The 14,898-nt window shown below is 40.6% G+C and overlaps 1 protein-coding gene across 1 annotated transcript; it reads left to right on the top strand.

The window, feature by feature from the left end:
* The first annotated feature begins 163 nt into the window (after window positions 1–163).
* RECQL (RecQ like helicase) lies at window positions 164–14,830 on the top strand. Its single transcript, XM_084205777.1, has 15 exons — window positions 164–189; window positions 1,490–1,562; window positions 2,632–2,829; window positions 4,708–4,887; window positions 5,444–5,550; window positions 6,492–6,690; window positions 8,132–8,298; window positions 8,677–8,758; window positions 9,801–9,949; window positions 10,037–10,154; window positions 10,798–10,936; window positions 11,626–11,717; window positions 11,997–12,216; window positions 13,227–13,356; window positions 13,576–14,830. Exons 2-15 carry the CDS (start codon window positions 1,547–1,549, stop codon window positions 13,762–13,764), a joined length of 1,986 nt encoding a protein of 661 aa, XP_084061903.1. The 5' UTR covers window positions 164–189; window positions 1,490–1,546; the 3' UTR covers window positions 13,765–14,830.
* The last annotated feature ends 68 nt before the right edge of the window (window positions 14,831–14,898 follow it).

Here is a 14,898-nt window from a genome sequence, read left to right as displayed (position 1 = left end):
GAGCCGCCCGCCCATTGGCCGCACCGGCCGCCAATCAGCAGCCGCCTTGTACGGCCGCGCGGGCGCGCCGCCCCGCCCACGGCCCGCGGCCTGCGCCGATTGGCGGAGGGGCGGCGCTCGCGCCGGGGCCCGCGCGCCATTGGCTGAGGGCGGGTGGCGGAAGGGGCGGGGCCGGCGCGCGCGGCGCAGGTGGGAGCCGTGAGGGTGAGGGATTAGCGATAAGGGATCAACGATGATAAGGGATAAAAGATAAAGGATGCGGGGGCGCGGTCGGCACTAGCCCTTGTGGGAGCTGTCGGCCCGAGCCACGGCTGGGCCCGCCGCACGGGAGGACACGGCAGCGAGGCGCTGCTCCTGCTCGCCCTGGCGGCCTCGCTCCCTTCCTCCATCCGTCCATCCCGCTCCATCCTGCACCCGCCGAGCGGGGCCTTCCCTGCTGCCCGTCCGTCCGTCCGGCTGTCCTGCCCCGTCCCGCAGCCCTACCGAGCAGGGCCTTCAGGGCCGGCAAGCGCCGTGCCCGCGGCTGGCGTGTGGGTGAGGAATGCTGGGAATATCGCACTGTGCGTGCTCCTGTGTGTGTTTGTGCACTGTTCACACTGTACGCGTGTGAATAGTCCCACACTGGAGTAGGTTGCCCAGGGAGGTGGTGGAGTCGCCGCCCCTGGAGGTGATTAAGAGTGGCCCTGGGTAATGAGGAAGTGTTTTATTCACACATCACTTTTAATATGTATTTCCTTCTCCATTTATAGGAGCAGGAAAGATCCTTGTTGTGGTGGAATCAGCTGGAAGTGAGGAATTTTTCCCCCCAGTATTTATTGTAATGCTGAATTTATTCCCTTTCACCTTCTATTGGACTTTGCTTCCATCCATGTAATAAATAGTTCAGCATGCAATAACAGAAAACATAAATTTCTTGAGTTTGGTATTGTTAAGGTACAATATGACAAAGACTGTTGTTCAAAAAATGAGCCAGTGAATACAATTCTATGTTCATTTCACTGGTGATTATTCAAAATTGATCCCCTTCTCTAAACCAAGCCATGTTTTCACTTCCTCCTAACAGATCCTCTAGGTGTTATGTTGGCTGCCTTTCCAAGGGGCACAATATCATTTGTCCAGACTTTTCTGTAAAATAAGCTTTGATCAAAAATGGCAGTGGGCACTTGGGGAGTGACTGGTGTACCTTAGAGCACTCCTGTTGCAGGAAATGTATGACTTGGTTAAAATTCATTTGGATTCATTTAGAAGCCTGGTGAGCTGTGGCCTTGGGACTTGGCTGTGAGTTTGTGTTTATCCATTTTGCAGAAGAGAAAAAGCAGTTGTCAACTAGTAGGGCTTCTTTATGTGAGCAAATTAAATTAATCAGGACTTAAACTGTTACATTAACAGCTCTGGTAATGAAGAATCTCCTGCAGAAAATTTGTTCTAAGTTGAGAAGCTTTACTTATAAAATATATTTTAAAATGTATTTGTTTCATTTTCTTTTTAGTGACAGTTGCTTGGTTAAATAAGATCTCCTAAAGATAACATTATTTAATCTCCAAAGATGACAGCTGTTGCAGGTAATCCATTATTTATAATCCATATGTTTATTTTGCTGTCTCCTAGCTAACAAGACACAATCACCTGATGTTATTTACATTAATTTAATGTATGCATAAAGGAGTTTGTGGGATCTGTGCTATTATACTTAAGATTTGAAGAAAAAAATTCTTTTACTGCATATTTTTTTTTTTTTAGGTAAAAACTTTTTATTTCTTAGGTAAAACTAAACCAAAATGTCCCATCCCTGGAATTGTTCAAGGCATGGTTGGATGGGGCTCTGAGCAACCTGCTCCAGTGGCAGGGGAGTTGGAATGAGATGAGCCTCAAGTTCCCTTCCAACCGTATTGTATGATGAATTTCAAGTTTGTCAAGGAAATTACTTGGTTTTCAATATTTTTAAAATGTGCTTCAAATTTTAAGATATTCTGAACTTTTCTGCTGAGTAGCAGTGGGCATTTAGGAAGATACTTGTCACCATTTGGTGCTATTTGAAATGAAGATATTTTTTCCATATCACACATTTTTGTTTCCATAACCATATTACCATATCTGCTCTAGATGGGCCAAAATCTCTTGGGTTTTCTGGGTGTGGGAGAGGAATTCCTTCTGATGCTTTTGTGACCTGGCTCTGGAGTACATGCTTGGCATGCAGGTGTATGTGTTAATTATTCTTTTAGACCCCAGGGACTGGATTCTAGAGCACAATCTGCAATTCACACACATGCATATTGGGATGGAAAGAGGCAATTCCTGCCAAAGAGTCACTTGTGTAACCCAAGCTTTTGAGGAGCATTTGCTTCACTTCTTTCACCTGTGGAGGATGGAAAAAGCATTTTCCCTCTACATCCAAACCCTGTTCAGCACATCCTCTTGTTCTGTGGAGGAGGGAGATCTTGGTGCATGAAACACAGCTTGTTGCTAATGGTCCTGTTTTTAACTCCAGAGGAGTTTAACTTGCTGGGGTTAATGTTGCTTCTCACATGTAAATAAATGCTTTCTTAACAACTTGAGTACAATTAACACAATGAAAACTGACATCAGCACATGGCTGTGGTCTCTATTGTGCCTTCTTGCTTCTCCCTGCAGTGCTAGAGGAGGTGCTGGTGTCCATTGAGAATGAGCTGCAAGCAGTGGAGATGCAGATACAGGAGCTTGTGGATAAGCAGCAGGAACTCCTTCAAAAGAAGATGAGAGTGAAGAATCTGATAAAACAGTCTTCAGGAGACTTGGAGGCAGGTGGAAGTAAAGACACTGAAACCTCAGCTGAGGAATGGAACAAGAAAGGTTTGCAGAGTCAGAGTCTAATATTTTAACAGAAAGGTGAACTAATCCAGTAGGGGGAAATGCACTTACACAGAGTTTTGTTTGCATAATGATATTGCCCTATTTCATTTTAGTCAGCTGGCTGACGTGCCAGGGTAATGGGGTAATGTTTGTACTTGTGTCACTGGACATTCCTAAGCACTAATCTTGAGTTGTTCTGGGCAGAATTATCTGTTCTGTCAGAATGGCCTGTTAGAACTGCTTTAATTCTTTGCTTGTTGCCAAGTCATAATTTGATCTGTTTTGTTCTTAGAATCCCAGAGTAAATTTTTATTGCAATACTTGTATACTTAATGTTTATATTGCAATACTTCTCCTTGTTTGTGTTGTAAAACAAATTGCTTTGGAATTTCTTAGGATTTGATAATTATAAATTTGCACTTAGAGTTGGTTTTTGTGTTTCCTCTTGCTTGAGTGGCTAGGACATTGGTAGTGTTTGTGATGGGTTGTGTAGCCTCACTGTCTTACCAAATTAATGCAGACTGGATAGATGCTGACTGCCAAAAATAACCTAGAATACATTATTACTGTAGAATTAGTGCAAGTGGCAAGTGCCTCGTGATGGTGGGAGGGCGGCTGTGCTTCAAGTTAGAAATTAACTGAAGTCCTGAATGGTTGTTGCTTCTTGGCCATGTTATGCCTTGCCAAAATTGACTCAGATATTTTATTTTTTTTCTCTCCTTTTTAATTTAATTTTCAATTTATAAATGTCTATATCTATTGTATATATAAGTTTTTTTTGCTTTTTAAAAAATTAAATTAATGTTGTAGTTGAATCCATATTTATCTGTATTTGAGGAGTATTATGCATATGTAAGAATACTGATACTTTATCATTGCAAATTATGCTATTGAACAAATAATTTGGTTTGTGTAGTTCCATGCCTAATTCTCACCTCCTGTGCTTTGAAAATTAATGTCTTTGCAATCAGGTGCTGTGTGTGTATTAAACAAGAGCAGCAGCTAAGTTTGTTCCCAGTTTAAAGCTCATGGAGGCCAGTGGGAGGCTTTTCTTAGATTCAGAGAATTCTTGGTTTCAGCTTTTCCAAGGTTTCAGCCTTGGATTTTAACTGTGCTTTGTAAATTTCTCTGCAATGTCACCTCAAGTCCCAAAATTAATTCTTGTGCATTGCATATGGTGTAACCTGGAGCTCCCACAGTTTTTCTGCATTTTAATTTTAATAATAACAAAAAGATGCATCAGGATGCCTAATTTAAGTTTTTACAGCATTGCATCTTTTAAAAATGCAGTCTTTATTGAAGAAAAGAAAAACCTATTATAAGCATGTTGGGGTGGTGATTTTGGGGAAGATTAAACAACTTTTTCCCCTCTTTATTTTTTTAATAAGTGCTTATTATTGATGGACTCAATGGAAAAATTGTATCCCTCCTTCTTAATGCTATTTGTAATTGCTTCATTTGTATAGGGAAGCATTTGAGTAACTACTGGAGGGCTCAGTGTCTGGTTTTATTTATTTTCAGGGTGGAATTCTAATTTCCAGTTATTTTGGACTAATAAGTTAACATGCTCATTAGTACTCTGAAGTTCATGTGTTTTCAGTTTTCCACATTAGTTCACATCCATGTGCAATGAGAGCTTTGGCCTGGAGGTGAACAGTGTTTACAATTTGAGTTTTCAAAGGTCCACCCTAGAATATGGTGTATCCAGACTCAGCTTGTGTGGAGCTTTTTCTGTGCCATTCTGAATCCTTAAACTTTCCCAGATCTAAAATTGTGTCACTGCTGGATTCAGTTATTCAATATGTAAATTACCCCTCCTTCTTATATTTTAATTTGCTTATGAAATATGTTTGTTGAGTTGGCTTTTTCCCTTAACAGATTTTCCATGGTATGAGAAGATAAAAACTGCACTGCAGAGCAAATTTAAACTCCAGAAGTTTAGATCACTGCAACTTGAAACAGTAAATGCTGCAATGGCAGGGAAGGATATATTTCTTGTCATGCCCACAGGTGGTGGGAAGAGCCTTTGTTACCAGCTACCAGCTGTCTGTTCTGATGGTATGTAAGGGAAAAAACTAATATAAATAACCAGACATAGTTATATAAATAATATATAGAACATAATATGAAGAACTAGATTTATTTTCTCCCTTTCATAGTTTATTTGGAGAATTAACATTATTTGGTGTGGGTTTTGTTTGGTTGATTTGGTTTTGTTTGGTTAGTTTATTTTTAATAACTCCTCCAATTGCTTTGGAAGTTGACTTATTTACAAAGGCCAAATTTACCACTCCCTGTCACTGCTTAGTTCTGTGGCAAATCAGCACCTCATGGCACAGATATCCAGCTTGTTTTGTTTTGTGTATTTTCATACTCTATCTGTTGGAACTCAGTTGTGTTTGTGGTCCAGACCCTAAGAGGGGGTCATTTGATAAGAATTATCCCTGTGTGATCTGGCACTCACTTGTCAGCTCTCTAGTAGGGGAATCTCCTGCTGTGTATGAAGCTTGAGCTTACCTTCGGCAGTTTATTCAGAGCAGGGCTGATGCATCAGTATAAAGAATTAGAGGAGATATTTGTGACATCTGAACTGCACAATGATTGATTGTTACAGGTTTCACACTGGTGATATGTCCTTTGATATCTCTCATGGAAGATCAGCTCATGGTGTTGGAGCAGCTTGGTATCTCTGCAGCTTTATTAAATGCCTCAAGCAGCAAGGTGTGTTTAAGTTCTTATGTTTTGTGGTGAATGTGCTTGTGTCTCCCTCTGTGTAGTTATTTGTGAATATTGAATGGATGAGACAGATTGATCAGCTAATGCTGTTCTAGCAACAGTACCTGGCCAGGAAGGTGCTGTGATGTGGGAAAGGTGGTTAAGTATCTTGTGTTCATGTTTTAGTGACAATAACATATGGGAACCTACACCTTCTATGGAATAAATAGATTTCTTGGGGCTGTTTAGAGGGTGTGAAGTGCCTTTGGCTGATGTGTGTTGTAGATTTTTACTCAGTTTCTAGACTTGGAGTAGGTGATTTTTGTCTTCCTTTACCATGTTGAGCAGTGCAGGCTTTTACATACAATTATTTATTTCTTTCTATAGGGTGGTGAGCTATTTGATGCCGAGGCCAAGAAGCAACTCATTTCCCAGTCTCATACTAGACAGTTGCTTTTTTACAGTTAATTTCCTGACTAGCAGGAGGCTGTGATCATTAACTTGCGCATGACACTGGATTTGATAAGTCACTGCTTTGATGCAATGTGCCAAACTTGAAGCCTGCTTTGATGCAGAGAGCTCTGAAAACTCAGTAATAAAAACCACTGTCATGTGCAAAGAATTATTTTGCACTTGTAGTATCACAGGGATGTTTGGTACATCACAGTTTATTGGGGAAATATTGATACCACACGATGGAGCAAAGACACATATTCAACACTTTGCCTCTTCAAAGTTCCAGCACAGATTTTCTAAGTATTAAAATTACCATTTTATATACAGTGATCTTCTACAAAGGCTTATAGTGGTCAATACTGTGGAACACTTTATCAGTCTCTGTTAATTACACCTTATGAATTGCTAATCACCTCTTAAGAGCCTTAGCACTAAGCACTTCAGTGTGTTGTCCCAGTTTGTTACTCCCTGCTGTCTCATTTTTTGAACAGGAACACGTGAAGTGGGTCCACACGGAAATGCTGAAGAGGAATTCCCAGCTGAAGCTCATTTATGTGACCCCAGAGAAGATTGCAAAGAGCAAAATGTTCATGTCCAAGCTGGAGAAGGCTTACCAGGCTGGGTGCCTGGCTCGCATCGCTGTGGATGAGGTGCACTGCTGCAGTCAGTGGGGCCACGACTTCAGGCCTGGTATGCTCCTCAGAAATCCCCTGGCAGGGCTGCTCAGGCAGCAGTCAGTCTGTCAGCCATGAGTTGGGCCTGAAATAAGGCTAGCTGCTTCCTTCCTGCGTGCAGTGAATTCTTAATGTGTGACATGTACCTGTGTTAGCTCAAGGACTTCAATTCACAAATCATCCAGGAGCTAAGGTCATGCAAATGATGATTTCAACGTAGATTTTGTTGTCAATATTCTGAAAAATTACTTATTCTGCTTATTTTAATTGGAGCTTTATAAAATCAAAGCTTTCGTTTGGCATCTTTAGTATGAATAATAGTTACCTTTAATCTGCTATATGAAAGTGTCATTCTGTACACCACTCCCTGGCACTTCTGATGAAAAAGGTAGAGCACTTTGTAAATTCATGAGATATATTTTAATAATCTCTAAAGCAAATGGAAACAAATGCCCTTTGCTTACAGGGAAAGAAAGACTGAAGCACACTTTTTCCTGTCTTGGAGATTGTAGAATATTGTTGGTTGCTGTTTTTTTGTCAGAAAACCTGATTTGAAGCAATATTAACTGTAAAGTCACTCTTAGCAGTTTTGCTAAGAAGTGGTGCCTGAGTCAAGAGCCAGGCTGGTTCAACAGGCAGTGTGGAATTTGGATGTGTACCCCTGGCTGCACTTCTGTTCAAAGGCAGCAGGGGATTGTCAGTACTGAGCCTTTAAAAATTTTTATTATTACACTCTGGTCTATGGATCCAAATTCCACATTGCTTGTTTATTAGAAAAGCTCTGTTTACTCAAAAGCTGTTTGTAAAAACAGACCTTCAAAATAACCTGAAGTTAGTTAATACAATGCCACACATATTTTTCTAACTCTGAAGAATTTCTATTTCCATGTGGTTTTGCCTTCTGAATTGTGGCTGATACTTGCAGCCTTTCAGTGCCTGGAGGGAGCCTAAAAGGAAACTGGGGAGGGGCTTTTTACAAGAGCTTGGAGTGACAGGCCAAGGGGGAATGGCTTCAAACTGAGGGTCGGCTCAGGCTGGGTATTAGGAAGAACTGTGAGGGTGGTGAGGCACTGGCACAGGCTGCCCAGAGAAGTTATGGATGCCTCACCCCTGGAAGTGTTCAAGGACAGGTTGGATGGGGCTCTGAGCAACCTGGGATAGTGGAAGGTGTCCCTGCTCAAGGCAGGCGGTTGGAACAAGATGGTCTTTAAGGTATCTTCCAACCCAAATGTTTCTGTGATTGAGTCTTTAAAACTCAATTAGAAGACATCTCTCTTGCTAAGTGCAACCTGCTTGTTACTTCCTTTGGATATATAAATAGTTCTGTAGTAGATTAGGAGTAATAACATTTATTGCAGTATTACCCCATTAAATACTATCTACATTAATGCCTTTTTAAAGTTTCCATTTGTGGTATGAGAAATCTTTTTCTTTACCCTTTTTCTTTTGTTGCTTAGATTACAAGTCTCTTGGTATCCTGAAAAGACAGTTTCCCAATACTCCCTTGATTGGATTGACAGCAACAGCTACCAATCATGTTTTAAAGGATGCTCAGAACATTTTGCATGTTCAGAAGTGCATTACCTTCACTGCTTCCTTCAATAGGCCCAACCTTTACTATGAGGTAGGTCTGGTTACCTGGTTTGTGCTGTTGTGCTGTCTCCTGCAGGGAGAGGGGCAGGCAGCAGGCTCAGACAGCTTCAAACTGTTGGAAAATGTCTTATGACGGCAGAAAGGTTGTGAATTATTCTGTTGTGCTGTATTTTCACTTTGGCCACAGTTTTATTTATTGTTCTTGGTGGGGAAAGCTTACAGCTTTTTATTTTGGGGTTTATTTTTCAATGGACTTTTGAGTTGTAATCTGACTGTTCATAAAAAAATATAGTATTTCTTTTTAAATGGTGGAATAGTTGTGTTTATTATCCTGGGAAAAGTAAAATAAGGATGTTGGGCAGACTGTTTGCCCACTTGAACTCTGACATGTGCTTAATATATTTTTGAGGTTCGGCATAAGCCTTCAAATAATGAAGATTTCATTGAGGACATAGTTAAGACCATTAATGGAAGATACAAAGGACTGTCAGGTAAAAAGTGTCACAAAAGACACGTTATCTTCCATAGCCTTCTTTACTGCAAGGATGTTGGGATGTTTTCAAAGGATCTTGGAGCATGTAGAGAAATTCTGCCTTCACCATACATTGAACATCCAGCATTAGAATGAATGAAATTTAGTAAGATCCATACCTTGAATAATTTCTCTCTTCATTCATTAGTGTTTAAATGTCTTTACTTGTATCTTCTGAAATATTGAACTGGAATGTTGATGTCTATAGAGCAATGTTTACATGGGTAATAATAGCAAGGTTTAAGATTGTAAGAGCAAGGCTCAGAAAAGATGATCTCTGTTCTCAAATCACCCATTGTTTACAATCCATGTGTCAGGATACTTGTTATCTTTAACATGATTTTTCATATTTGATCAGAAGAGTCATCTGTTACTCAGTGCCCAGAATGGGTGGTATGGGGTGAATTGCAGATAAAAACAGAACTGTAGAAGTTGGACTTGAGTAATCAATAAATTCTGTAGCGGAAATAAAGAGGAGGGACATCTTGCCAAGGCAGCAGAACCCAGGCTCTGGAGCAGCAGTCTGTCCCTGTCTCTGCTTGGAGCTCTGTGGCTGTGAGGAGCAGCTCCCTGAGCACAAACTGTGCTAAGATGATCCAAAATCACATGGCTTTGTGTGTAATCCCTGGCTTAGCCCAGCCTGACTAATGACAAAAGGCAGATTTAACTGAAACCTCAGGTGAGATGCCATAGATGTCATAAGGCATAGCACCCCTTTAAAAAGCTTTAATAAGCATTGTCCTCCTTGAACATTAACAGAATGCTTCCATGGTTCTATGGATTGGCACCTGGATTTCCTCTTTGGCCTTCAGGTCCAACCTGATTACTGAATTTTCCTTCAACAATACCAATACTATGGACTAAATAGGCACAAACACTGTATAATGCTTTTTAATTATTTATTTAATAAGCTAATAAAACTTTCACAATTGTTTTTAACTATTGGGGATTGTTTGGCCTTTTGAAGGCATTACAATGAGGCCTCTTTCACTTTTGTGCAGGAATTGTTTACTGCTTTTCTCAGAAGGACTCTGAGCAAGTTACTGTGAGTTTGCAGAAACTGGGAATCAAGGCAGGGACTTACCACGCAAATATGGATGCTAAATATAAAACCAAAGTTCATAAAGGATGGGCAACAAATCAAATCCAGGTTAAGTAAACACTTCACATGGACTTAATGTCTTATTTAAACAAATTGTGGTTTGGTATCTTGATGAGTCCTTCATCTGTTTCACAGGTTGTAGTGGCAACTGTTGCTTTTGGCATGGGAATTGATAAGCCTGATGTGAGGTTTGTAATTCATCACTCCATGAGCAAGTCCATGGAAAACTACTACCAAGAGAGTGGACGTGCAGGTATTGCAGGAAGTGGCTTTTGCAAAGTTGCCATTTACATCCATTACACCAGTAAAAGTGTCCTTCAGTTTGCCAGGCAGTTGTGCAAAGTCTCTTGCCTTTGAGACACTTTTCAAAGGGTGTAATGAAACTGCCTCTGTCAAGAGGCTTTAAATATAAACTGCATTCATGACCAGGCCTCTACTGCAGTGTAAGAAAGAACAACTGGGTATCTAGACCTCCACTCAGCATTTTTTTAAATACTTGATTTTCTATCAAATCTGTGGCTTACCAGAATAACATGATACAGATTTGATATACAATTTTAATTTTTTTATTTTGTATAGCACCTGGAATGTGTGGCTTTGCTCAGTTTGCCTTTAGATGATGTTTAATCACTGTATGAATTTCAGAAATACAAGTGGGATGGGGAGTCTGGAGCAGGGAATTTTAGGGATTGATTAATGTTTAGCAGCATTAAATACCTCTTATGGCCAAACTCCACCCCCCAAAACGTTTTGCAGTGTTTTGGGTTTTTTTGATCTTGTTCATCTCATTACTTTTTTAAAGACAGATTTGAGTCTATGTTCAGAAGAGCTTGTCAAGGAACTCAAGGGGCAGTTGGTTGAGATTGTAATTATCTGTTCATTTTAATGCATTGCAGGTAGAGATGACCAAAAAGCTGACTGCATTTTGTATTATGGGTTTGGAGATATATTCAGAATCAGCTCAATGGTGGTGATGGAAAATGTTGGCCAAGAGAAGCTGTATGATATGGTATCTTACTGCCAAAATATGAACAAGTAAGTTACTGTGGTGGCTTGATTGCTTAGTTTTTAAATGGGCTAATTTTGGGGGAATTTTTAGGGGGCATTTGGAAATAAAACAAGACAACCTGAAACAAAAGCAAAATGAACCCATCACCAAACAAAACCACCCACAAAAACAGGAGCAAGCTTGCTAGCTTCAGGATACAATTCTGAAAGTGGTTGTGTTGAGGTAAAGTATCTGTCAACAAACACTGTTTGGATTTCAGATCCCAGTCAGAGGAAATACTGGAGTTGTGTGGTTTTGACTCTGAGCTACAGTATTTCATAGCCACATAGGAATCCAGGTGTGTTTGCTGCTTCACCTGCTTCACTGTGATATTTGGACTACTTCATGGAAAATGTGTATCTGTGAACAAACTGGTACAATCCAGTAAAGCCTTTGTGGCCTCAGTGTAACCATGAGTTCATATTCTTACCATTTTTCATTCTCTCAAAATTACAGATTACACTCTTGTGCTTCAACCAAACTGTTCCTACACCAGTATTGGGATAGCTGATAGGGAATACTGGTGTTGCTGTATTTGTTTCCTCTGCTAATTCTTTGTGCTTGTTCTGAGGTCTGAGCTGTCCCTAGGACCTTTCTTGCCATTTTCATGCTGCATAAGGCAGGTGTTACCCACCCACCTGGGATCCATAGCCCCTCTCTGCTCTCTGCTCCTCAGGTGTCGCCGGGTGCTCATAGCCCACCACTTTGATGAAGTGTGGGATTCTGCAAACTGCAACAGAATGTGTGATAACTGCTGTAGAGAGAATGGTAGGTAAAGGACAGGGGACATGGGAACAGTTGATTGAAATAAATACTTGGTTTAGAAAAACTCAGAACAAATGTTGTGACCTGTGCTTGTATTACTGACTGTTTTCAAGGTGCAGATTTTGTTATGAATATCAGTTTTTGGTGGCCTACTGTTGCCAAGTTAGTTTAAAAGCAAAATAAAAAAAGCTCTGCTATTGTAAAGCACAAAGATACGTATTTATAGCTACATATAACTACAAAGAGCTTTCTATTTAAATGTTCCTTCACTTTTACGTGCAGCATGTGAGAAGATGGATATAACAGGATACTGCAGGGATCTAATAAAGATCCTTGAGCAAGCTGACAGCATGAGTGAGAAACTCACCCCTCTGAAATTAATTGATGCCTGGTCTGGGAAAGGTGTCTCCAAATTCAGGGTCTCTGAAGTTACTCCACCCAAGCACCCTCGAGAGGAGCTGGAGAGAATTATTGCCCATTTACTGCTGCAGCAGTATCTGAAGTATGTAAGATAACTATTTTGTTTTCTTTGTTTTGGTTTTTTAACATTTAGTAGTCATTTTTCTTTCCTCTCTTGTTACTTCTGTATAACATTAATGGATACATTCTGTAGTCTTGTTTTAATTTCAGATGCATTTAATGTGTTCTTAAAAACCCTTCAAATATTGCTATATTTCCATTTCAAAAATTGGAGGAACAGTTGAAATGCTGTATCTTGTGCAACTTTAAAAAGCTGGGGTCTTCTGTATTCAAGTAGAATGTTTAAATCTGCAGCAGGATTCATTTTGGAGAAGTCTACAGTTCATACAGATCTCATTCACATGCCATGGATAAGGAAAGCACATGGGGTTGCCCACACGATGTCTAGGTCAGGAAGGACTGGCTAATGTGGAAAGTGGTACTCAGAAATTTTTAGAAAGCATAGTGGAACTAAGAGTGCTGCCTCTGTAAGCTGTCCATGTGCTGTGTGTTTTGTCTTCTCATATAATTTTTAAGATCAAGAATACCTACAAATATCTAATCCCTTTATTTTGACTTAATTTTTCTTTGCATCTCTCCGTACAGCTTTTTAAATATTATTAAGAGGGTGAGCAGATGACTTATTACATCTTTTCTCCCTAATTTTCCTCCATCTGTTTTCAAGAGATTTGTGTGTGTAAAGGTCCACAAACTGAATTGTTGTGTTGATCAGAGTAGCTCTAAGTCACCTGACTGTCTGCTTGACTAAAGCAGAATGAAGCTGCTCTCTGCATCATCCATCAGAAGGGTTAATGTGTTTCTGTCCTTATGGAAAATGTTGTTGAGATGGAGGCAGGCTGCCCAGGGCAGTGGTAGACTGTTCACACAACATGCAGGTGTGGTACCTGAGGCCATGGGTTGGTGACAGTGCTGGGTTGATGGTTGGACTGGATCATCTTGGAGGCCTTTTCTAATGATTCTGATTTTTTTCCCCCTGCATATTCTGGCCTCCATCTCCAACCTTCCCCTGTAACAGTGATTTCATTTGTGCAGGGAGGATTTCAGCTTCACAGCCTTTGCCACAATATCCTACCTGAAGGTGGGACCCAAAGCCCGGCTGCTGAAAAACGAGGGACACATCATCACCATAGAGGGGATAACAAACAGCAAAAGTGTTTCCAAGGTATTTACATCTGTTCTGATTTGCCATTACATTTGTTCTGATGCCATATAGGTATCTTCTCTATTAGAGCTTAATTTAATCATTTGGTATCTGCTCAAAACATGTTCCGTAATAATGCAGTCAACCTCATAAATAACTTCTCTCTTGTGTCGGGAAACAGGAAAAAAAAAAAGGAAAACAACGTTAGAATTTTAATTGAACTCTCCTTAAATCTTATAGGTCAAACCATCTCAATCTTCACATTCAAAAGGAAGCAGAGAAAACACCCAGGCTGGATCAAAGACTGTCCAAGATTCAGGGGTGAAGAAATCACAGGAACATAAACGAGCCAGCTGTGGCCCTAACTTAAAAGCAAAGAAGCCTAAGCTTGAGGCAGGTGCAAATGACCAACCGGTAGTTATTGACTGAGTGTCACAGACTACATTTAGGATCTAATCATGGTTGCTGCTCCATGGACAATGCAGTGTGTAAGTTCAGTTTGTGCTTTAGTAATGGCATTTTTATTTTTATTTAATAAACACTGAACAGGGAACAAATATCTTTAAAAACTGTCAAATCCAGAAGGCAAGTAGAAGAGGAAAAAGTGTTTCATATCAAAATAATTGGTGCGTATCTTAGGATACAGCAATGATTACAAAACCTCTATAATGACCATGTTGCCTTTTTACCTCTCTTGGAAGTGTGGACACTGTGGCAGGTTCATGCAGTCTGGAAAGGACTGCCAGAGGTGAAGAGGTTTCCAGACTTCCTTCCTGTGGGAGTCTCCCCTGAGAGTCCTCTTGAGATTTCTCTCCTTTGCAGCACAGGACTTGGTGGTCCTTAGCTCAGCATGAAGACCCTGTCACCTCCTGTTCCTTCTCCCTGCTGTGCAGGTGACTGTCCTCTTCACCAGTGCAGCCAGGGCACTGCCTCCCCAGGGCAGCTGCTGTCACCAGCCCCAGGGAGTGACATCAGACAGCTGGAGACTGGGACACTCCAGCATCCTTCCTCTGCAGCCCTGGCTGGCTCAGAGCTGCTGCTGTGCCAGGGCTGGTTGTTCCAGCCCATGTGGGCACTGCCATCTCTGCAGTTCTGAGTAGGGACATGTGTCCCTACACCCACTGTGGCATGTTGGAGTGAAATACTGTATGTATTGATGAGTGAAATATTATGTGTATTTATTCCTTTTAAATATGTCTGTTGCTCTTAAAATTGGACTTCTCTAGGGTGTTATTCAAATAGAAATTTATGACTTCTGTGCTTGGCAGAAGTACCTCAATTTAAGTTTACAAACAAGACAACCTGCCAGCCTAGCAAACACTCAACAGCTACTGCTGCCTCCAGGCATTCTCAGGCACATATGCTGACTGCTAGATTCAGTTTTGTTTTCTTACTTTTAACATCTTAGCAGCCAAAGATCAGAAAGGCATGTTCAGTTTCATTAATAAATGCAGGTTCTGTGTGGTTGCATTTTAGTTCTTCTCCTTACACTTATATGTATAAGAAATATACAACTAATATTAAGAACATGTTCCTCATCTTTATTTTTCTGGTAAAATTGTG

The sequence above is a fragment of the Fringilla coelebs genome (genome assembly GCF_963513975.1).
Source record: "Fringilla coelebs genome assembly, chromosome: 5".
Classification (NCBI taxonomy): Eukaryota; Metazoa; Chordata; class Aves; order Passeriformes; family Fringillidae; genus Fringilla; species Fringilla coelebs.
This window is presented reverse-complemented; position numbering and strand designations above follow the sequence as displayed.

Coding starts and splice junctions, on each gene's coding strand:
- RECQL (XM_084205777.1), top strand. Junction 2,830..4,707: donor TGAGGAATGGAACAAGAAAG/GTTTGCAGAGTC, acceptor TTCCCTTAACAG/ATTTTCCATGGTATGAGAAG. Junction 13,357..13,575: donor ACAGCAAAAGTGTTTCCAAG/GTATTTACATCT, acceptor TAAATCTTATAG/GTCAAACCATCTCAATCTTC.